This window comes from Castor canadensis, chromosome 14, assembly GCF_047511655.1.
Source record: "Castor canadensis chromosome 14, mCasCan1.hap1v2, whole genome shotgun sequence".
NCBI classification, from domain to species: Eukaryota; Metazoa; Chordata; class Mammalia; order Rodentia; family Castoridae; genus Castor; species Castor canadensis.
In genome coordinates this window covers 105,585,219-105,607,718 of record NC_133399.1, presented here as the reverse complement: position 1 = coordinate 105,607,718, position 22,500 = coordinate 105,585,219, and the positions used below count along the sequence as shown (strand labels likewise).

General features: G+C 46.4%; 1 protein-coding gene across 2 annotated transcripts; it reads left to right on the top strand.

The window, feature by feature from the left end:
- Positions 1 to 4,377: 4,377 nt before the first annotated feature.
- Trim35 (tripartite motif containing 35) lies at positions 4,378 to 21,091 on the top strand. 2 transcript variants are annotated; one of them, XM_020182016.2, is made up of 7 exons: positions 4,378 to 5,020; positions 11,156 to 11,251; positions 14,170 to 14,400; positions 16,558 to 16,580; positions 17,125 to 17,238; positions 17,377 to 17,495; positions 18,519 to 21,091. In XM_020182016.2, exons 1-7 carry the CDS (start codon positions 4,586 to 4,588, stop codon positions 19,094 to 19,096), a joined length of 1,596 nt encoding a protein of 531 aa, XP_020037605.1. In that variant the 5' UTR covers positions 4,378 to 4,585; the 3' UTR covers positions 19,097 to 21,091. The 2 variants fall into 2 exon arrangements, with proteins under 2 accessions (XP_020037605.1, XP_020037606.1); XM_020182017.2 differs by lacking the exon at positions 17,125 to 17,238 and having other exon boundaries at positions 4,380 to 5,020.
- Positions 21,092 to 22,500: the final 1,409 nt, after the last annotated feature.

Sequence of the window (22,500 nt, the reverse complement as noted above, 5' to 3'; positions counted from 1 at the left end):
CTCAAAGAGTTTCCTGGCAACTGTTGCACAAACTCTATTTAGGTCTGCAACTGTGCCTGCCTACTTCTGAAGATGCTATTGACAGCCCTTTTCCTTGTCCCTATAATTTGTGTTTTTTTGTTTGTTTGTTTTGTTTTGTTTTGGAGGTACTGAGATTTGAACTCAGAGCATCATGCTTGCCAGGCAGACACTACCATTTGAGCCATTCCACCAGTCCCTATAATAGTTTTTGATCTGAAATCTGCTCTGACATTAACCTAACCACACTACCTTTCTTTTGGTTGTACCTTTTTCCATTTGTTGACTTTTAATTTACTTGTAACATGTATGTAAAGTGGGCTCCTTATAGGCAGCATATAGTTAAGTCTTGCTTTTATATGTAATTGAAGAATCTGCCTCTTTTATTTTTTCATCAACTTTCTAGTTCAGTGCTTTAAAAAGAAAATAAACGGAGCCATTCCACCCTGCTAGGGTTTGAATGTGTCCATGTGTTAGAAATTTGATCCCTAAATTCATGTTAATGTTATTTGAGATGGGGCTTTTGGGGAGGTAATTTTATTAGATGAGGGCATGAGGGTGGGGCCCTCATGATAACATTTGTGGCTTTATAAGAGGAAGAGAGCCCTTGCTCTGTGTGACCATGTGATGCTCTCTACCATGTTATGATACAGTGACTAGGTCCTCACCAGGCCAGCACCATGCTCTCCACTTCTTAGCTTCCAGAACAGAGAGCTAAATAAACCTCTATTCTTTATAAATAACCCCATCTGTGGTGCTCAATTATAGCAACAACAAACAGACTAAGACCCACCCCTTAAGACACCCCTCTTCACTGGGCACCTAGAATTTGTTTTCCTAACTCAACACTTAAAAATGATCATTCCTTACATAAATTTACATGATAGCAAGAAGACTGGAAATTTGCAGTTCCTGGCTTAGGGTATGTGATGGGGGAAGTTAGAGACAGTGAGAACTTTTGCTATAATCTTTTGGAATAGTTTAGCTAATACACAGAAGACCTAAAATTCAGTAAGTATCTTTGAATAATGTCCTTTCTAATGAAAGAAGAGGCAAAAGTTGGCTTATAGTCACCAGGATTTCTTTTTATTTGTAGACAAGTCTTAGTCACTCTTTTCCCCAAAAGTATAGAACAGTTGGGACAATTTTAGAATGTCTTACAGGGTAGGAACTTGGAGCAATTAATTCCATGTCTCCTTTTTATTTATTTATTTATTGCGGTACTGGGGTTTGAACTCAGAGCCTACGCCTTGGGCCACTCCACCAGCCCTTTCTTGTGATGGGCTTTTTCAAGATAGGGTCTCATGAACTATTTGCCCTGGGTGGCTTCGATCCACGATCCTCCTGATCTCTGCCTCCTGAGTAGCTCGTATGACAGGCGTGAGCCACCAGCACCCAGCTCACCTTATATAGTTGAGGAAAAGAAACTCAGAATAATAAAACAATACGCCTCAGGTTATGCTCCCAGCTAGCAGCGGAGCTTGGAACAGAACCCTTCCTCCAAGAACACTGGAAGACCTCTTCGTCCTAATGGTCCCATTGCATTACAATTAAAAGGAACATGTGGTAATTTCTACTCCCCATCTATGTTTTGATTTGTGATCCCATTCAGAGTTAGAGAAAAACAACAACGAAATAAAGAAAATCAGAAAAGAATAGAATGAAACACATAGGTAGCAATACACATTCCTTCACAGAAGAACTGGGAACCATAGGTAAGAACAGCACAGGAGAATTTTCAAGTAGGTGCCTGCGGGCAGGGCCATCAGCTCCATCTGGTGGCTTTTTAAGATATTGCTCCTAAGGTTAATTTTCAAACCAGCAACCATAGCTGAGGACTTGTTGGGTGAGTAGATAAAGAACAATGACCCTCCGACTTTAGTGTGCCTGAGAATTACTTGGTGAACATGTGAAAATGCGGGTTCCTGGGTATGTCCCTCCAAAAAGGCGAACAGATTGAAATGGGCCCAGTTATCTCTACATTTAGAAACTTCCCCAGGTGAGTGCAGGAAGGCTATGGACTCCATATCAGAGACACTTGAAGGCAATGAGAACTAGTGATTTTCATCCTTTGTGAGGAAAGGACTATTCCAAAGAAAGATTTGGAAGAAAATTACCAAGACTAACAAGTTAGCCGGGCCCTAGTGGCTCATGCCTGTAATCCTAAACTACTCAGGATCGCAGTTCGAAGACAGCCAGGGCAAATAGCTCGTGAGACCCTATCTGGAAAAAATACCTAACACAAAAAGGAGTGGCTCAAGGTGTAGACCCTGAGTTCAAGCCCCAGTACTGAAAAAAAAAAAAATGAGACTAACAAGTTAGCCTGCTAAAGTTTCATGAATGCTGGTAGAAGACATGAGACTCCTGGTCAGAGACAAAGGACAATTTGTTGTTAACAATGTAACAGTGGTTAAGGATGTCTTCACCAGGCTATTTCCTGAGTCTCAATAACCACAAGCCTGGGTGGTGAGGGCCATAGTAGGAGAGCTACCCTGACTTAGGAACTGGGAATCTTTGGTGATGGAGAATGAGTCTCTTACATCTTTGCCTGGGGGAGACATTATTTCTGCCTTCCAAAGCTGTTTACCGACACATCCTTGAAAAGATAGTCAGAAAAAAGACAACTGCACATCTGTTCTCAAGATGTGCAGAGGCATGGTACACAACAGAAATCGGGAATGGAGGCTCATCGTGGGAAAAGTACCCCACATGGGAAGGCTGCAAAATAATCACACTAAAGGAGGAATGGGGGAGGTGGAGGTATTAGGAGCTAGCTTGATCTCAGGCAGTTAGGGATGGGGGCCATAAAAAGAGTGATTAAATTCAGCAAGTATGTTACCAGAAAAATAGTGCTGATAAATACCTCGGTTCTTAACATCCGACAGGAGAAGAATTCAAGCAAGACACAAAGATTATAAGAAAGTAATAGTAAAGTTTATCAGGAAAGGAATACAGGTGGGGGGGGTGGGGGGGTGTCTCCTCAAGGGAGAGAAGCATGGGTTAGGCTTCAAGGTTGGAATGTTTATCAAAAAGAGTTTTAACTTTGGGTTTATTTGGCCCTGGGATGATCTCCTAAGCTTGGGTCATTGTCTAGTTAAATGAGAGAAAGACTGCCTATGTGAACTTCCAGTTCTGCTCTAATTGATAGTCTCTGAAATTCCTAAACTCTCTTCTATCCAGTTCCCAGGTTTGGGTCATTGTCTTGGTAAATGACAGATTTACCTGTGTAAACTCTTAACACCAGATCTAGTTGAAATTTAAGATGTAAGTTACTCTTAAGAGTGGATTAAACTTTAAGTAGCCAACCACACAACTGGCCCAGGACAGGGAGGAAGGTAATGATAGTTAAGGGGGAAGGGAAAGAAAAAGCACACCAAGACCCTAGAAGTTAAAAATCAGGGGCCCACCTATCAGAAAGCTGTAAGAGGGCCTTGCAAGATGTGCCCCAAAAGCACATTAAAAAAAACCTAGATAAAAGATTTTATACACACAGTTGCCACCGCTGTCTTTCCGGGGCCCTCCACAGCCTGAGGAGTTTCTGCCTTTCTTCACCATCTCTTGGACGCCTCCCTACCTCTGGGGACCTCTACTCTCCTGCTTCACACTTTTCTGTCTCAATAAACTTTCCTGCTTTACTCTTTCTGACTGTTCATGAAGTCTTGTTTCCTGAGACAAGAACCAGACAGAACTGCGACCCTCCCTCTGACTACACGCCTAAGGCAGCAAGGTCCAGTGGAGGTTCTCAGGCCTCCACAAATCTCCTCTGTTTTAAATTCAGCATGGACTACCTCCTCCAGCTAACTTTGCAGAAATCCTTTCATCCTTCAGTTCTTGCTATTGTCTGGTTTGGATTTTTGAAACAGGGTCTTCCTGCCTAGCCCAGGCTGGCCTTGAACTCGTCATCCTCCTGCCTCACCCTCCCAAATACTGGGATTACACTGTGCACCACCATGCCTGGTGCATCGCTCTGTTGCAGGGGGGACCTGATGTCATGACCACTTTCCATGTTTATCTCACTTTAATGCTCATTTCTCACGGAGGCAAGAGGCCGTTTTCTCATAAGGAACTCGATCAGGAGAGACTGTCATTTATTCCACCAGGGGATAAGAGCCGGCTTCCCTCACTTGTGTCCTCAAGGGTCTTTGAGAAACACTACTGGTGCTTTTTGACCCCGACTATACTTCAGTACCACAAACCTAGGATCCCAGGTTTCTCCCTCCTGGTGGGTCTGAGACTTCCGGGGAACGGTTAAGAAAGGAGTTCCAAGCAGGTTTCCAGTGATGCGTTCGCCTCACGTGGCTCGCGGCCGGATTCTTCCGCGCTAAATACGGATGGGTGGAGACTGAGGCCCGCTAGGTCCCGCTCTCTCTTCAGGGATTCGCCGCATCTACCGGAAGTGGGGCGGAGTCACCGCTCCCCTGCCTGTCGCCATTGGTCAGAGCTTCTGTCGCTCAGCGATTCGAGGCGGTGCGGAAGGGGCTGGACGTCGCAGGCCGCGAAGCCTCAAGCGGTCGGACGGGTGGGAGTGGCAGGAGCGGAAACTTGAGCGAGAGAGAGCTGTAGTGTCATGGAGCCTGCCCCCGCCGCGTCTCCCGGGCCTTCCCGCTCCTTTAAGGAGGAGCTGCTCTGCGCGGTCTGCTACGACCCGTTCCGCGACGCGGTGACGCTGCACTGCGGCCACAACTTCTGCCGCGGGTGCGTGAGCCGCTGTTGGGAGGTGCAGACGACGCCCACCTGCCCGGTGTGTAAGGACCGCGCGTCGCCCGCCGACCTGCGCACCAACCACACGCTCAACAACCTGGTGGAGAAGCTGCTGCGCGAGGAGGCCGAGGGCGCGCGCTGGACGGGCCGCCGCTCCCCGCGCCTCTGCCGCCCGCACCGCGGCCAGTTCAGCCTCTTCTGCCTGGAGGACAAGGAGCTGCTGTGTTGCTCGTGCCAGGGCGACCCCAAGCACCAGGGACACCGTGTGCAGCCCGTGAAAGACACCGCGCACGACTTTCGGGTGAGAGCCCGCCCCCCCCCCCATCTCCCCGGGCGCGAGCACGCGGGGCGGCCGGAGCGCGCGCACGGGGCCGCGGTGGGAAGGGGACCCAGCTTCCGGTGGGTGTTCGGGGGTCCCTCCACCTGAGGCTCCGGGATCGGAGGAGGGAGGCTGCAAAGAGGGAGCGCGAGCTGGGGCCCCGCAGCGTTCCCAACGCCGCCCCGCCCCTTTCTGAAGGATCCGGGCCGAGCATCCTTTGTGCCGATGGCGTGTGGCCCGCATCGGGGTAACGCCCGCGAAATCTCATGCCTGGCACTCAGTTTCGAAGTGGCCTTAACGCTTGACCCAAGATACAGAGCCTTAAGATTTCGGCGAGCTGACCCCCGGGCGTGCTCAGCTGTGGGGAGAGGCCTCTGGCCCTAGCTAGTGCTGCTTTATTCTGCATCTGTTTTTAGCATCCTAATGTCTAGAGTTCCAGTGGCCTTAAATAAACCAAGGAGGAACTTACAGGACAAAAGTTAACACGGACAAGTTTTTGTTGTAAGATGGAAAGATGATCAGGAAATAAGACGTCACCTAGCTCAGAATTTTTTAGCCCTTAGAAGGAAATGTATTTTCCATTTTGATCCAGAATGCTCATACTACATATCAGCTGAAAAAGAAAGTCTTTATGAAAATGTCCACCTACCGGTACTTGAATATTGGTAGACAACCCGTGGAGAACAAGGGTTAACTGGCAGGACGCTGAGCTATTGAAAAGGAGATGCCGCAAGAACCCCAAATGCCCGGCTTCTAGAACCCTCTCCTCTTTTTCTGCAGTGCCTTTATTAAGGAATGTCAAAAGTTGATTACAGGGTTGGAAATGTAGCTCAGTGGTAGAGTACTTGCCTAGCTTGCACAGGTCTCTGGGTTTGATCCCTAGCACCACCATCCCCTTTCCCCCCAAACTGATGACAGTTCTACACATATATTGCCCTTCAAGTCAGGGGCATGGTGGTGCGGCTTCAACATGCGTGTTTAAATGAATAACTTATTCTGCAACTTCATTTGACAGTGATCCACAGCAATGCTGTCTTCACACTTCTGCTGGCAGAAGTACCAGGTCCTGATTTGGGACAGCTGAAGCAAGCAGCCTCCGGACTTGAATCCAGATAGGGAACCCTGGATTCAGTTCTCACTAGTCCCCATGGTGCTGGCAGAGGCACAGATCAGGATGGGCAGGAGTTAAAGCTGAGGACAATCAGGCAGAGTCCGCATGTTAGGGCCACGCCAGGATTCAAGAGGCCAAGGTCTAGAGACAGCTTTCCACTATCAGCAGATGCCTTGTAGCTAGGTAACAGTTTCCACCCTCATGGAGCTTCAGGCAAAGGCCTGGGGGATGTAGAGGTGCTAGGCATATGAAGGAGGTGAGAAAGGTGTTTCAGGCAGAGGCAGCAGCGGATGGAAGAGTCTAAAAGTAGGGAAGCCTGACTTTCCAGGTACCAGAAATTCAGAGTAGTTAAAATGGGAATAGAGATGCAGGGGAAGCTGGGAAGCTAAAGTCTTAGCCTTTATCTTCTCAAGGTTTTAGCAAAGGGTGATGGCATCAAATCAGGGTTTACTCAGGGTGATGTTTGGGAGTGCAGCCTGTGTGTGCTCAGCCTGATGCAGGGTGCATCTTACTCACCAGACAAATGTACCAAGGGCTCCTGTGTGCCATGACCTGTTGAGGTTGTTGAGGTTGCCGAGGTTGCCAAGGCCATAGGACAGAGCCCCTCACTGCAGGAAGTTCAGAATTCAGAGGGAGAAGTCAGCCAACAGACAGGTGTGGTTGTTGAGAGAGAAGTGTGGGAAGCCCCCTCCCCACCCCAACCTCACTGCCAGTGAGAAGAGGCGGGGTTAGAGCCATGTGCCCTCTTGGCTCTGGGGGGTGTTGAAGGATTCTCAGAGTTAATGTGCTTTAGAAAAAAGATTACAATATGTGAAAGCTAAGCAAAAATAATAATTATATGGGTTGACACTTTTTTTTTTTTTTTTTTTTTTTGGTGGCACTGTGATTTTAACTTGGGGCCTCACCCTTGCTAGGCAGGTGCTCTACCAGTTGAGCTACTTTACCAGCCCAGGCTGACACTTTTTAAATATTTACTCTATGCTAGATGCTCTTCAGTGCTTTTGTGTAACAAACTTAATGTTCAAAAACCTTACGAGACCATGCGTGTTAATTTTCTATTACTACTGAAATAAATTACCACAAACACTGTGATTGGAAACAGAATTATGTTGTATTACAGTGCTGAAGGTCTGAAGTCCCAAATTCAAGGTGTTGACAGGGCTACATTCCTTTTGGAGGTTCTAGAGGAAGACATATTTCCTTGCCTTCTCTAGCTTCCAGAGGCCCTTTCATCCATCTTCAAGGCGTATCATTGTGCTGTTGTCACATTGCCTTTTTTGGCTGACTCTACTGCCCTTCCTCTTACAAGGTCTCTCCTGATTGCATTGGGCTACCCAGATAATCTCCCCATTTCAAGGTCCTTAATCATCTGCAAGTCCCTTTTGCCACATAAGGCAACATGTTTAGTGTTTGAGGAATTAGAACATGGGCATCTTGTGCATCTTGAGGCAGGCACTGTTATCCCCATTTCACTGTATGATGATACGCAGTATGATGACACATAAGTCTCAGAGAAGCTAAGTAACTGGTTCAGCATCACAGAGCAAGTAGGTGTAGACCTCATCAGGAGTCTTATTCAGTCCTTTTTCTGGCCAAAGGCTGTAAGAGAGGCCTGTCTTATCCTCACTGGTATGAGGGCAAGCCAGCTGTGTGCATTCTTGGGGGTCTAGGTGGCTTTTAACCTTTGTCACTGGGCTTACAGCAGGTAGATTGAGCACCTACTATGTGCAAGGCACATTGTGTCCAGTAGGGAATAAGACAGCCCTAGACCTTGCCTTGGAATCCAGCAGACATGGCTCAGTAATCTCAGAAATAATTTTTAAGTATCAGGCTGGTGTTCCTATGAAGGATGGTATAAGGTGTGATAAGACATTGTAAGAAGATGGCCTGCTCTTGTCTGATGGGACATGGGAAGGAATTTCTAAGGAACTGATTGCACAGAGGCCCGAAAGCCCAGAGGAGAAGGTGAGGGGCGGCCAGCAGCAGTGGTGGGGCACAGGGTGGGTTGTGCAGTGTCTGGAGGACATTGTGTATGAAGAATGTGGACATCCTGGACAGACCCCACAGGACACTGAAGGGCATGGTAAGGAGCTGGGATTTTGTCCTAGTGCAGTGAGACATGATGGGAAAGACTTGATAGAATTTTAGAGCATGAATAGGTGTTTAAACCAGAGCCCTGGAAAGAATGGTAGTGCTGGCAGAGGGACCTTAGGAAGTCCTTGAGAGTATGTTTCTCACACTTGAACAAGGCACACATTCTTTTTAAGGAAAAAAGTATTCTAGTTGACATAAATATGTTATTATTTACATGCATACAAACAGCTGGTATAAATTCCTGTCACTTGTAAGCATAAAATGAAAATAATGACAGATAAATCCAAGCAAAACTAAAATCAATGCAATTCCAGATAAAATATTAATTGCACGGTTTCATTTTGCTGAAATTTAATCTCTGCTCTTGGCAGAAATCTTTTTGATTAATTTTCCCTTTACTTTGTTCTAAGTGATGTCTTGATTTGCCAACCAGTTTCCCTATTTGATGAGCTTTGCAACTCAGGTGACAAGCCTGGCCTGCATTTGACTCCAGTACCAGCTTTACTATCCTTTGCCTATATTTCTCTTTTCTCCTTGTTGGACCAAGGCCATGAAAATAGTATAGTCTGATGTCCAGTAAGTCATCTATATTATATACCTGCTGACACTGAACTTGTGGGAACTGAAAGCATGTGTCAACATTGTTTATAAGATGAATAGAATAGCTTTATCTTAATGTCATCACTCAGTAACAACACTCCTAGACCAGTTGCAAATCCCCAAAATACATAGATGCAGAGCAACTGGTGGCTGAGTGGAGAAAATATCTATGTTTTACTAATGAGAAGGTGGAAACTTGGAGAAATACAGCCACTCATTGAAGAAGAAATAGAACCATTCATTGGAAGTGAAAGAGGTGTTAGAATTCAGGTTTTCTGACTCCCAGTCAGTGGTCTCTGGCTTGCACGATCAGCAGACTTTTCTGACCCCCTGGCTTTTGAACTGCCTTATCTAGACCCCGCTTTTTATTTTTTATCTGTCCCACAGGAGTTGTTTAAAGGCTATTCCGGCCTCCCAGCCTCTTTCTACTCTAGCCCCAATCCCTCCCTCCCCTGCTGGTCTCACCTTAAAAGAATCAGTCTTCTAAGTGGTGAATTCCACCTAAGAGTATTCCAGTTAACCTCTTAAACCACGTTCAAAAGCCTCTGCACACTGAGGTTTTCGAATATGGTTTGTCCTCTCCAAAAACTCATGTTAAAGTTTAATCCCCATTGTGAGGTATTAAGAGAGTAGAAATATAATCTGACTATGGTGTTTAGAGGTGGGGCCTGTAGGAGATAATGAGGATTAAATGAGGTTATCTTCCCCCATATTCAATCTGGGTGGCTTTAAAAGAGGGATAGAGAGACCAGGACTCACAGATACTCTGTCTTATGCCGTGTGATTCCCTGAGCCACCTTGGGACTCTGCCAGCAAGAAGGCTGTCACCAGACGTAGCCCCTCAACCTTGCACCACAACTATGAACCAAAATAAACCCGTTTTCCTATAACTTACCCAGTCTGTGGTATTGTGTTGTCAGAAAATGAACCCTTCCAGTTTCTTCCCTTCAGCTTCTAAGCCAGTCTGTAAAGATCCCAGTTGAAACAGAGCACATTTATTGCCTGCTTTTCAAGGCCTGTGCCCAGGCGGGAGGGAGTCTCACCGAGCTCCTTAGGGACTGGGCCCCAGCATTAGGCACTGTGGTCGATACCTGCTTCATGGTGAGTCTGTACAACAAATGGAAAGAAAGATTTGGAAACCAAATTGGAGTTAGGTAAGGATGGGGAGTGTCCACACAACTTGGTTCTGCTGTATATTAGTGCTGTGCCTCTGCCCTCTGCACTTCACATTTCATCTATAAAATGTATAACATGGGCTAATAATATACTTACCTGATAAGGATAATGTGATGATTAAATGACATGATTTGCTAAGTAATCAGCATAGACCATGGTACGTTGTAAGTGCTCAGTAAGTGGTGCTTAATTACATTAATTACATTAGTAATTAATATCACTAAAGTTGTTACTGTGTTTTCAAACCAAAACCTTGGAAGGCTTTCTGACTTTATGAGAATATAGGGAGGAAAGGATAAAGATGGAGAGAGAATGATAGGCCTTGGATGTAAAACTCAGTGATACTTCTTTCTTTCCTTTTGGTTTTTTGAGTCAGGGTCTCACTATGTAGCTCAGGCTGGCCTCAAACTCTCCATCCTCCTGCCTCTGCCTCCTAAGTGCTAGGATTACAGGTGTTTGCTACCATACCTGGCTCATAATGGTTTTTAAGGGAGTCCATGGAGGTCAGAAACAATAGTTAAAATTTGAAAAACAAAAACTATTCAACAACTACAACAACAAAAAAGTTGAATTTGTCAAAGTATTTCACCTGATCCAAGCACTATTAACCTGTCAGGAGAAGTTGGGGGTGTGATCAGATGTGTTTAGATAGGACCTCACGTGAATAACTTCACCCCGTGGGAGGTAACTGGACCCCTGCCCCTGTTGTCAGACCAGTCCAGTGCAGATGGCAAAGGAAGTCCACTGTCTTTACAGTTATCCTGGCAGCTCTGGGATTCCAGGACCAGTGTGGACTAGCCATAGGCTTAGCAGTATAACCTCTTCTATATTATGACCAGCTCAAAAGAAATCAGGCCCCTTTACTTTCTCAGCTCCGTCTCCCTCTGTGCACCAAGCATAGATGAGGGCTGGGCTAGAAGACCTCCAGAATTCCTTTATGTTATAAATGTGCAGTTCAAGGTCAAGACTAAGTCACTCAGCTGTGCCTGAAGTGCTTGGCACAAACCAGGCTCAGTAATGCAGTTGTTACCCTCACGGTAAGGTGGGATTCCAGTTATAAATGTGATGTGTTTGTCCTGGCTGTCTGGCCTCCATCCCTAACTTGCTTCCCTGCTTCGTCTCATTCCCTGTGTCAGGCCAAGTGTAAGAACATGGAGCACGCGCTGCGGGAGAAAGCCAAGGCCTTCTGGACTGTGCGGCGCTCCTATGAAGCCATTGCTAAGCACAATCAGGTGAGTGAGTGCTGGTCCGAATGGAGAGTCCAGGACGTGGCAGGTGGTTGGGAGTAATAAAGTGACAGAGGGTTGGCCCAGACTTGGGCTAAAATGATCCCTAGGTAACTGCAAACTCAGCACTGATTGTTTCTTGTATACCCAGCCAGCAACCAAGGCCACTCTGCTTCTCTGAAGCCCTTGGTGTGGCCAGCCACAGACTTGGCCTAAGAAGCCACTTAAGCCATCTGTACTGTAATTTAAGGGTAACTTCAGCACATGCCACACATCACCATCTACTGGTGTTCAAACCATTGTGACCTGGGCTCCTTAGGGGTTCCTCCATGGCAGTCCCGTTCCTCATCTCCACAGTACGCCATGTCTGTCATGTGCTCCAGCTGTGCCTCTCACCTGCTTTCCATCTGCTTCTGCTGTTCTCTGTTCCACTGCCCATGTGCTACACTGATCTTTTGGAAAACAAATCAGCCATACACTGCCCAGTGGCATCCTGTCCCCTTGAGAACAAATTCAGACTCCCACAGACTCTGAAGCTGTCCTCTGGTCCCTCCTGCCCTTCAGCTGTATCTCCGGCTGCTTGACCTGGCACTCTCTGCTCTGGCTGTCTGCCCTTTCTGTTCTTTAAATGGCCAGGTCACCCTTGGACCTGTGCTCAGCATCTTTGCCGTTAAAATCTCAGCTTATGTGTCCTGGCAGGCTTTCCCTGATACCCATTTTACTCAGGGTCATATCGCCCTTGTTTATTTTTTCCAAAATGCTTTATTACCTGTAATTACCTTTTTGTTTTCTACATTTTACCTCTTCCCGTGCATATAAAAGAAGGCAGCATGTCATTCCCGATATTTGAAGTTCTGGGCACATGGTAAGTGACCAGTGATGAGCTTGTAGCTTGGGGTCAAGCTCCATGGCCAGGTGTTCAGGAGTCTCTTTACCGAGCCCAGCCCTTTCCCTTGGACACACATGTTGGAGGGCATTTCCCAGTGTTAAGGCTGGCTGGTATGTCTCAGCTGTGGCTAGGATGAGTACAGTGAGTGGTAATATCTAAAAGCAGTCACATCAGGAGGTGACAGACCAGAACCAGGATGAACTGTAAGAAATCATGTTGCCACAAGCTGAAGGAACAGAGCAGGGAAGGACTGTGCATTGTGGGTTCCAGGGCACTAACCCCATAGCAGATGTACTTTCAAACGCAAACCGAGATCTCCAGGCAAGTCCCTCAATTCACACCAAACTAGTCCCCACAATATGGTTCTTGGTTAAGCACTCAGATAAGGTAATAGTAGAAGTGCTCTTCAGAGAGAATCCATTCAGCATTTCTGATGTCTTAGAAACCAACAAATTGACTAAAAGTTTGTACCTTTTCAGGGAGTTATTTTGTCATATGTCAGAACCATAAACATAGACTGAGATCCTAATCCAAAAATGGTATTGCCACCCTGCCATTGCTGGAAAACACCTGTCCAGTTGTTTTCTCATCATTGTCATGGAGTCATGGAGCCTCATTGATGACTCTTATCTTGATTTCCTTTTGTGTCCAAAGCCAACTCAAGTAGCTTGCAATGGGCAAGACTGGACTGGGTGTACTTGGGGGTGGGGTCCATCTGTCTGCTAATCATCCTGGGAAGTGAAGGACTCAGGTTTTTTGTGGCAGCTAAGAGAAATGTGGTCAGGTGTGCAGCCTCTTAGAATTCCAGCTTGATCAATGCTTTTCCTGTGAAATTCCATGAACCCAAGTCAATGAGCAAAGTGTACATCTCAAGGTACCTTAGCACTTTCAGATTTTTCATGCCTTGCTCTGTTCTTTTTCATCCTGTATGATAAGGGTCATCAATATTGTACTCTCTCCACCTGTATTTTATCAGTCCTTTTAGCCTGAGTGTTGAACAGTGCTGTCTGTGCTCACTTACATTTTTTTGATTATTGGTAAGTTGTACATCTTTACTCTGTATAAATCTCTTCTGTGAATGCCAGTTTGTGTCCTTTTTTGTTGTTGGAATATTTGTCTTTTCTTCTAGTGGATTTGTAAGAGTGCTTTGTACATTAAGACTAGTAATAATCCATCAAATATGTTGCAAGTATTTTTCCTAGGTTGTCATTTCTTTTTTTAGTGAATCATTTTGTTATCTTTTCTGCACCATACATGTTTCACTGAATTTGCAATCTCAAAATGAGATTACAACCTGCTGTAGTTAGATCATACATTTTAAGTTGTTTTTCCAGTAGTCATCTTAGAACTATGTGTATGTGTTCAGCTGTATTAATAGTCTTGCCATCCACATCTCTTTTGTACATAATTCAGTTATCTCATTCCTTCTCTGAGCCTTCTCAGTTTCATATTATGCTAAGAAATATCTTCATCGTTCCAAGGTGAAAAATACTTTCTTGCTTTTTCTCCTAAGTATTTGTGTGGTTTTTGGCTTCATTCCTTTAATGCTTTTTGTGGTTATGATTTGGAGTGTGGATAGTACTAATGATTGAGTTTTAAAATAAATACTTCCTACTCTAAATAGTAGGAAGCCTCTCAATTAGACACAGTTAAGGTCCTAAGATTCAAAGGCAAATAACTTCTAAGAGTTGTTGCTAGTTACAGTACTTCATTTCAGTGACTCAGGATTTCATTTGCTACTGTGGATCCAAATAAGATGCAGAACATTATAGGCGGAGGGGGTTATAGGACAGAGCTTGTTGGCTATAAGCTGCAATTTCATTTTTAAAAATTCCTGTTTCCTGTTTGTGATTGGAATTTGAACTTGTCAACTTATGCAAATCTAATGTTACAACGATGTTTTACCTCTGGGGGGTTTCACCTGTAAATGCAGAATTGCTTTGCTGACAGTCTGAAAGTCACTGGCTGACTATTTGGGGGATGACCACGGCTCACACATCTGACTTTGTCTACTCCTTTCTGCTTTCTGCTGCAGGTGGAGGCTGCCTGGCTGGAAGCCCGCATCCGGCAGGAGTTCGACAAGCTTCGAGAGTTCCTGAGAGTAGAGGAGCGGGCCACTCTGGATGCCATGGCCGAGGAGAGCAGGCAGAAGCAGCTGCTGGTTGATGAGAAGATGAAGCATCTTGCAGAAGAGACTGAGGCGCTGGCCCGCGAGATTGAGCGGCTGCAGATGGAGATGAAGGAAGATGATGTTTCCTTTCTCATGGTAAATGACCTGGCATCTGTGTTCAGGATGGGGTCAAAGGTTTAGTGACCAGCTTGGGAGCCACAGGCCACCAGCTCTGGCCAGCCCAGTCATCCTGTGGCTTCCAGCAACTGGCCTCAAGGAGCTCATATTGATGAGGTTTGTGTCAGAAGCCAGGAAGACCATTAGCACAGTCTCAGGAATCTCTTAGAGAATCTTTCAAAATTACTCAATTATTACTTGAAGTTTTAATTTAAATGTGTGTTGGTGTTCTTTCTCTCTCCTTCTGGGTGCTGGAGGTTGAACCTGTGCGTGTTAGGAAAGTGCTCTACCACTGAGCCACATAACCAGCCCTTCTCTTTTCTTGAAAGGATGATTCTGTTCTCTTAAAAAAATAAGAGTGAGTCGATTTTTTTTTCCTTCATTTTATTAATTTAGCCATTGGTTCTTACAGAGAAGTAACTTGAAAGCTAGTTTATAAATCAGTCAAGGTGGTGAGGTCCTACCTCCTCTAACCACAGAACAGCTGAACTCTCTGTAAAAGGGAGTCTTTGCACAGTGAAGTGGAAAGGGACAGGGAAGTCACTGTGTTTAAATAGGGTGTCCCCTCCTGGCTAGGACCTTGATGAGTTGTCTGCCTTGACACATGATACCTCCTGTCGCCAAAAGGCAGGAGATCACAAAAGCTCTTGATGGCTTCTCAGGGATGGGTTCCTTGCTGATTCTGTTTAGTATCCAGCGTACTTTCAGGAGTGATTTTCATTGGTGACAGCTTTTTATTCTTTTGTTCGTTTATTTATGAAATAACAGCTTTATCGGGGTATAATTTATACAGTGTTTCATACAGTTCACTATTTTCTTTTAAATTTAGTTGTTTTAAAAGGTGGAGTCTCGCTATGTTGCCCAGGCTGGCCTCAAACTCATGGGCTCAGGGGTCCTTCTGCCTCAGCCTCCCAAGTGACTGGAGCTTTAGACACCTGGCTTAGTTTGACCATTTAACATGTGCAGTTCAGTGATTTTCAGCATCGCAGAGTGTGCAACCCCCACAGCCACCTGTTCTAGAACGTTCCACCAACCCTGCAGCACTCACCTCTCAAGCCCTCCTCCCCAGACCCCTGACACCCTTCAGTCATTCTGTCTAGATTTGCTTGATCTAGACATTTTAAATAAATGCAGTTGTATAGCATGTAGTCTTTTATTTCTTTCAAAATTCAATGCGGAGTTTTGAAACTTCATGTTGGGGCATCTGTCAGTACTTCTTTCCTTTTATGACCGAATAATTTTGATTTCTAACAACTTTGACTTCTCCACATTCTTGCCAACTCTTTTGTCTTTTTTTTCTTTTTTCTTTTTAGCAGCTGTCCTGTTGAGTGTGAAGCGGTACTCCTTGGGGTTTAGATTTTGCGTTTCTCTAATGGCTAATGACATTTAAGCTTTTCCTCATGTACTTTATTGGCCATTGTAGATCTCCCTTGGAGAAATTGTAAGAGTTCTTTATATTCTAGATAGAAATTTTTTTTTGGTTTTAGCTCTACATTTGGGTCTTTGATCTATTTTGAGTTAATTTATCTAGCATAAAGTCAGGGTTCTGTTTTTTTTCTGGTGGTGTCAGTATCTAGTTTTATCAACATTTGCTGGAAAGACTGTTCCCCACAAATGATACTGGCCTGCTTGTAGGTAATCAGCTGGAAAAAAGGTGAGGGTTTATTTTTGGACTTTTCAGTTCTGTTCTGCTGATCTGTATGTCTGTTCTCATATTAATACCACACTGTTCTTCATTACTCCTGTTTTGCAGCAAGGTTTGAAATTGGAGAGTGTGAGTCTTATAGCTTTGTTGTTTTTGAAGATTATTTTGACTATTCTGGATTCCTTAAATTATATCAGTTTTAAAATCAGTTTTTCAGTTTCTTCAAAGAATGTGCCTGGATTTATTTATTTATTTATTTATCTATTGCTGGGAACTGAACCCAGGCCTCACATGCTAGGCAAGTGCTCTACCCCTGAGCTCTAAGCACCTGGGATTTTGATAGGAATTCATCTAAATCTGTAGGTATACTTGGGCAGTATTGACATAGTAATAGTATCAAGTCTTCTGATCCACGAACATGAGATGCATGACTCTTGAATTTGGAAACACGTACTTTCTCTGAGTCTGTGTCTCTGTTTTTTTTCTTTCAGAAACACAAGAGCCGGAAACGCCGGTAAGTGGCCAAGTCTGGTGGAGGGGTGGGGAAGAGCAGGCAGAGCAACCAGGGGTACACGATCCAGTGGCTCCAGGGCCAGGCAGGTATGCAGCCAGCAGGGTAGAATCCAGTCAGTGGCAGGGACTGGCCAGGTGGAAAGAGCTCTCTTTTGAGGTATTCCAGTTCTGGTTGGCATTGGGACAGAGTTGTCTTTCCGATTGTGGAGTCATTACCCACCATACAGAGAGGGAGAGCACTATGCATGCAGCTCATGTTTCTCAGTGGCCGTTCTTGACTGGCCTCCTTCCTCTGAGAGCCCCAGGACACACTGCTGAGGGCTGATGGCTGTTTGTTTTCTGGGATGAATAAAGAACTGTGTCCCTATGTGAGCTGTCCAAAGATGGAAGAGAGTGCTTTGGGTGGTAGTGGGTTCCCTGTCACTGGCGGTGCTCAAGCAGAGGCTTTAGGACACCTTGGCTTGGTTGGACTTGAGTATTGTTAAGGACCCCCCAACTCAAGACATCTCATGAGCAGATGTGTAAGCATGATTTCTGTCCACAAGGATGGCAGCCGTGTTGGAGAAGCTCCTAATTGTATCTCCCAGAAGGGCGGGAGGAGCCCTGCTACTGCATGCTGAAGGGGTGTGTCAATCCAGTTGGTTCCTGGCCCAATCCAGGTTTGTCTTGGGGAAGGAGGCCAGGAAACTTAGGCCTGAGGCAAGGGACCAAGTCCTGTCGCCTGTTTCCAGTTAACCCACGTCAGCCGGGATGCCTGGCCCCAGCCCCGCCCACCATGCCCAGTCCTCCTTTCCCAGGCTCTTCTCCACGGTGGAGCCGGAGCCCATCCAGTCTGGCATGCTTATCGATGTCTGCAAGTACCTGGACTCCCTGCGGTATCGCGTCTGGAAGAAGATGATTGCTTCTATCGAATGTGGTGAGTGGGGGGTGCAGGCATGTGCTCTGGGTGTGGGGGGAGCACTTCAAACTAACAGAGCCAGCTGAACATGCCTCTGCCAGGACCACCTCATCTCTCAGCTGGTGTCCTTCCAGCATCTCCCAGGCAGGCCCTGAGTCCTGGTCTTCCCCCTTCTTGTCCAATAGCTGCAGTCCTTCCTGATTTGGGAGCTTTCCTGTTAGGGTCCTGACTTTACCCCCACTTTACAAAGACAACACTGTCCTCTGTATTTAGAACTCTTCACGTGTATGATGGGAGACTCCTTGCTCCAGGGTCACTTCCCCCAAAGTGACTCCAGCCTACACCTGCCATTGTGCCCTACTTTTACAAGGAGAAATGTCAGTCACCCAGGGGAATGTTACATGCTTCTCTAAGAAGTCCTGGGGTTGTGTAAACATTACTAGTCCCTGTCTCTATTAGTGTCCTGTGGCTGCTATAGCAAAAGACCACAAACTGGCGGACTTAAAATGACAAGTTTATTCTCTCACAGTTTTGGAGGCTAGCAGTCCACCATTAAGGTGTGGGCAGGGCTGTACTCCTTCTGAGACGTGGGAAGGACCCTCCTCATTTGTCCCTAGTTTCTGGGGTGTTCCCTGGTGGTGTTTGGCGGTCCTTGGCTTATGGCAACAGCACTTTGACCTCTGCCCCCATTTTCACATAGATTCTCCCTCCTGTGTCTGCCTCTTTTCTTTGTAAGGACATAGTCACATTGGATTCAAAGCCCACCCTACTCTGCTCTGAGCTCAGCTTTACTAATTACATTTGCAATGACCCCATTCCCAAGTAAGATCACAGGCTGAGGTACCTGTGGACTTCCACATATCTTTTGGGGGGACACAGTTCAGCCTATAATCACCCATCAGCTCAGGGCAGCTCCCTGTATGCACTGCAGGAGGTGGGACAGAGCAGATCAATTTGGGGCACTGGAGATGTAAGCTTGCCTGGCAGGGGGTAGAGTGGCAGGTTTGCTGACTGTCTCCTGTCTTCTCCATCTGCCCATAGTGCCCTTCAGTTTCGATCCCAGCACTGCGGCCGGCTGGCTTTCGGTGGCTGACAGCCTTACAAGTGTCACCAACCATGGCTACCGTGTACAGGTGGAGAACCCAGAGCGCTTCTCCTCAGCACCCTGCCTGCTGGGCTCCCGTGTCTTCTCGCAGGGCTCCCACGTCTGGGAGGTGGCCACGGGTGGGCTGCAGAGCTGGCGGGTGGGTGTGGTACGGGTGCAGTCGGAGGCTGGTGGAGAAGGCCATGCGCTCAGCTGCTACCATGACTCGCGCTCGGGCTTCTGGTACGTGTGCCGCACTCAGGGTGTGGATGCAGACCACTGTGCCACCTCGGACCCAGCCATAGCGCCTCTGCCAGTGGCCATGCCACGCCGGCTGCGCGTGGAGCTCGAGTGCGAAGAGGGTGAGCTGTCTTTCTACGATGCCGAGCGCCACTGCCATCTGTACACCTTCCATGCCCGCTTTGGGGAGGTGCGGCCCTATTTCTACATAGGGGGCACGCGGGGAGATGGGTCCCCTGAGCCTTTGCGCATCTGCCCCCTGCGCATCACCATCAAGGAAGAGCTGGACAGCTGAGCTGCCCCGAGCCTGCAGGACTGATGTACTGCGGGCCTGCTCTCTTCCTGAAGCCTGCAGTGGCCTGGGTACCTCTGCCCCCGCCCTTCTGGCAGCATACTCTACCCTTCTGTCTTACCCTTTCCATGACTCCAGCTCTATGCCTCTAGCTTCACTTTTGGTTTTTCCTCTGCCCACAGTTAAAAGGCCATTCAGTGGGCACCTTGATGGGCCCAGGCTCCACCCATAGTTGTAGCACTTTCAGGGTGGGAATGTTCTGAATCCTCATCCAGGATTGCTGGAGGTATTTGCTTCTAGAGCAAGTCTGTTTTAAACCGTAGGTTTTATTTCTAGGTCTGATGAGGCCAACCAATTAGGAGATGACTGTTGTTGGAAAGGTAGTTTGTCACTCACAGATCCAGGAGGAAGAGGCATGTCGTGCCCCAAAGGGAAGCACTAGGATGCGAAGAGAAAGCTTCAGCAGAGCCTTCGTTGTGGCTCTCTTGGGGAAGGATGGTGGGGCAGGCTAGGCAGGTGGATAGGTGCAGGACTGGCTAGACTGAACAGTTGCTGTGGTTTCTGGGGCCCAGAAACTGTAACAGCTGTGGGATGATTACAATGGTAATATTAGCCTGGCCGTGGAGTCCTATGACAGAGCCACATGCAGGAGGCGCTGGAAGTACAGCTGGATCTCACAGGAGAGGCAGCTGCCAGGCTGTGCTGTCTCCAGGGACCGGACAGTCTGTACCATTGAGGTTCCACATGCCAGTGGATCAGGAAACAGTAAATGAGGAAACAGTTAATTTAGGGCCACTGTGGCTTCCAGACAGGATGCAGGGCTCAGTTGTCTCTATGTTACTACTTTTAAACTGCTGCACAGATCTCCCTATGGGTCCTGCAGGATGGGAAGCAAAGCAGTCCATCCCCATGGGTCAGTGCCAGTCAGTCTATTTATACTTAAACAGTTTCCTCTCAGTTGAGAGTTACGAAGCACTTAGAAACAAACTTTTAAATTGTTTTAAGAAGTCTTAAAGTTTTGAGAGGTTGGTGGAGTGTCTCAAGTGGTAGAATGCCTTCCTGGCAAGTGTGAGGCCCTGAGTTCAAACTCTAGTACCACAAACAAAAAAGTGTTTTTTTTGTGGGGGAGGCTGTTCCCTCTCTGGGCCTCAGTTTCCTCATCTGTAAATGAGATAGTAGAATCGGAAGGTAGTGTCCTTTCATAACTGCTGGGCAGAAAATTCCTCTGATTGGTTCTCATTAAAGTACGGGAAGGAAAGGATGGCAGGAGACTTTTCAGTTAGGCAAAGAGGGAAGGGCATGGTATGAGGGTGTGGCCTTCGGCAGTGACCTGAGACCATGGGAATAGAAGGGGAAGGCCTTGCTGCCCTGGTCTTCACTGCCCCACCTGCTTGTTGGTGTTCTGTCCTCCTGTGGGGTTCCATCCTAACTCTTCCCTCCGTTGTCTACCTCCACCTGCTCTTTCTCACACCTGCAGGTGGTTTTGATCTGCAGCACATATGTCCCAGGTACAGCAGTGTAGGGAAATGTCCTAGGGTCCTTGTTCTAAGAGGGCATATTTCTGACCACCTACTTCATGCCTGTGTCCCCCACCTTACAAAAAGCTGACTCTTGAAACAAATTATATGACTTGTGCCTCTTAATTGGTTATGAATGCATTGTGCACATTGGTTATGTAATAGGTGGGGCCACAGGAGGGACCAGGTAGAAAATGCCAGTGCAGCATGGGTTTAGGGTGGGTGTGGGGATGCTGTAAGTAAGCCGTGAGTGTCAGATGCTCAAAGCACTTTGGGAGCCAACAGGTTCAAGAGTTTATGCCCTTTGCTGTAAGGTATTTAGTTCACCAATAGTTTTTGTCCAGTAAATGACCTGAAATTATTTTGTTTGTTGTAATAAACTTTTTAAGATGTTTGTTTTTGCCTTAGATGCTGTTTGTTTTTAGACAGAATAATTTGAGTAACCCAGGCTTCTTTCAAAAAAATAAAAATGACCCATTTATTTTATTGTATTTCTTTCAGTGTTCAGTAAGCAAATGTTCATGTTTTTGAATGTTCTTAACTTCACCCTTTTTTGTTGTGTTATTTTATTGTGTGTAATGAGTATACTACATTTTATTTGTCAGTTGATGGACATTAGCTTATTTCTACCTTTTTGGCTATTATGCATGATAATGAATACTTGTGTACAAGTTTTTGTGGACATGGTTTTAATTCTCCTTGGTGTGTACCTAGAAGAGAATGTTCTAGATTGTATGGTAACTGGAACCCTTTAAGGAGCTGCCAACCTGTTTTCCACAGCAGCTGTACCATTTTATATTCCCACTAGTAGTGTTTGAGTGTTCTGATTGTGCCAACACTTTTATTAGCTGTGTTCTAATTTAACCATCCTAGTATAGATGAAGCGGCATCTCATTGTGGCTTTGATTGTTGCATTTCCTTGATGGCTGATGTTTGAGCATTTGTTGGGCCGGGGATGTAGCTCAGTGGTTGAGTGCTTGCCTACGCTTATGCTTAAGGCCCTGGGTTCCATCCCCAGGCCAGCCCCCACCCCCCAAAAAAAATCTTTTCATGTGTTCACTGGTCATTATATAATATCTGCTTAGAAGACTTCAGGGCCTTTGCCCATTTCTTAATTGAGTTATTTGTCATTTTACTGAGTTGTGAGAGTTTTTTATTATTCTAGATATAAATCCCTCTATCAGATGTGACTTACAACACTACCCATTCTATAAGTTGTCTTTTACTTTCTTGATGTTAAAAGTTTTTCATTGTGATGATGTCCAGTTTAGTTTTTTCCTTTTGTTGCCTGCATATTCTAGTATTCTTACTTTGAACACTGTCCTTAAGCTCAATTATCTCAAGTTCTGGGTTTTGGCAGGTGTGACACAGTTGTCCTATGAACAGGAAGTCCTGGTCCAGGAGTTTGGCAATCCTTCCCCACCTGTGTGTTCCACTCTTGGCCCCTTCTTCTTCCCTCATTACTGCACCCAGGCCAAAGGCAGTAGCTCACCAGGATGCCTCCTGTTGCCAGTTTCCTTCCTTCCTCATCCTGGGTGCTGATGCTAGGTGTGACATTCTTAAGTCTCCCTGGTCACCCCAAGGGGTCCCACTCCTGGCCTGCCTGTGTGACCTCCACTGTGGCCTGTGGAGCTCAGCATTACCTGGCTCTGCCTTTGTGCCTGGGGTTTCCTGACTCCTGTCACACCACTCCAGCCAGACCGGATCTCGTGATCCTCAGACTTGCCTGGTGCACTCCAGGCCATTTTCCTGACATTGTCCTGCCTGTACTCAGTCAGTCTATTCTGATTCCATCAATTCTTCCTCCTGCCAGCTGAGGTGCTTGGGCACCTCCTTCCCCGCTGGAAGCCATGGGGATTGTCCCATTTGCTCAAGGTGTGGTGTCACATT

Excerpts from the sequence above, each read along its gene's own strand:
- Trim35 (XM_020182016.2), top strand. The coding sequence starts at position 4,586 with ATGGAGCCTGCCCCCGCCGCGTCTCCCGGGCCTTCCCGCTCCTTTAAG. Across the intron at positions 5,021-11,155 it reads ACACCGCGCACGACTTTCGG|GCCAAGTGTAAGAACATGGA; the intron begins GTGAGAGCCCGC and ends TCCCTGTGTCAG. Across the intron at positions 16,581-17,124 it reads CACAAGAGCCGGAAACGCCG|GATGGCAGCCGTGTTGGAGA; the intron begins GTAAGTGGCCAA and ends TCTGTCCACAAG.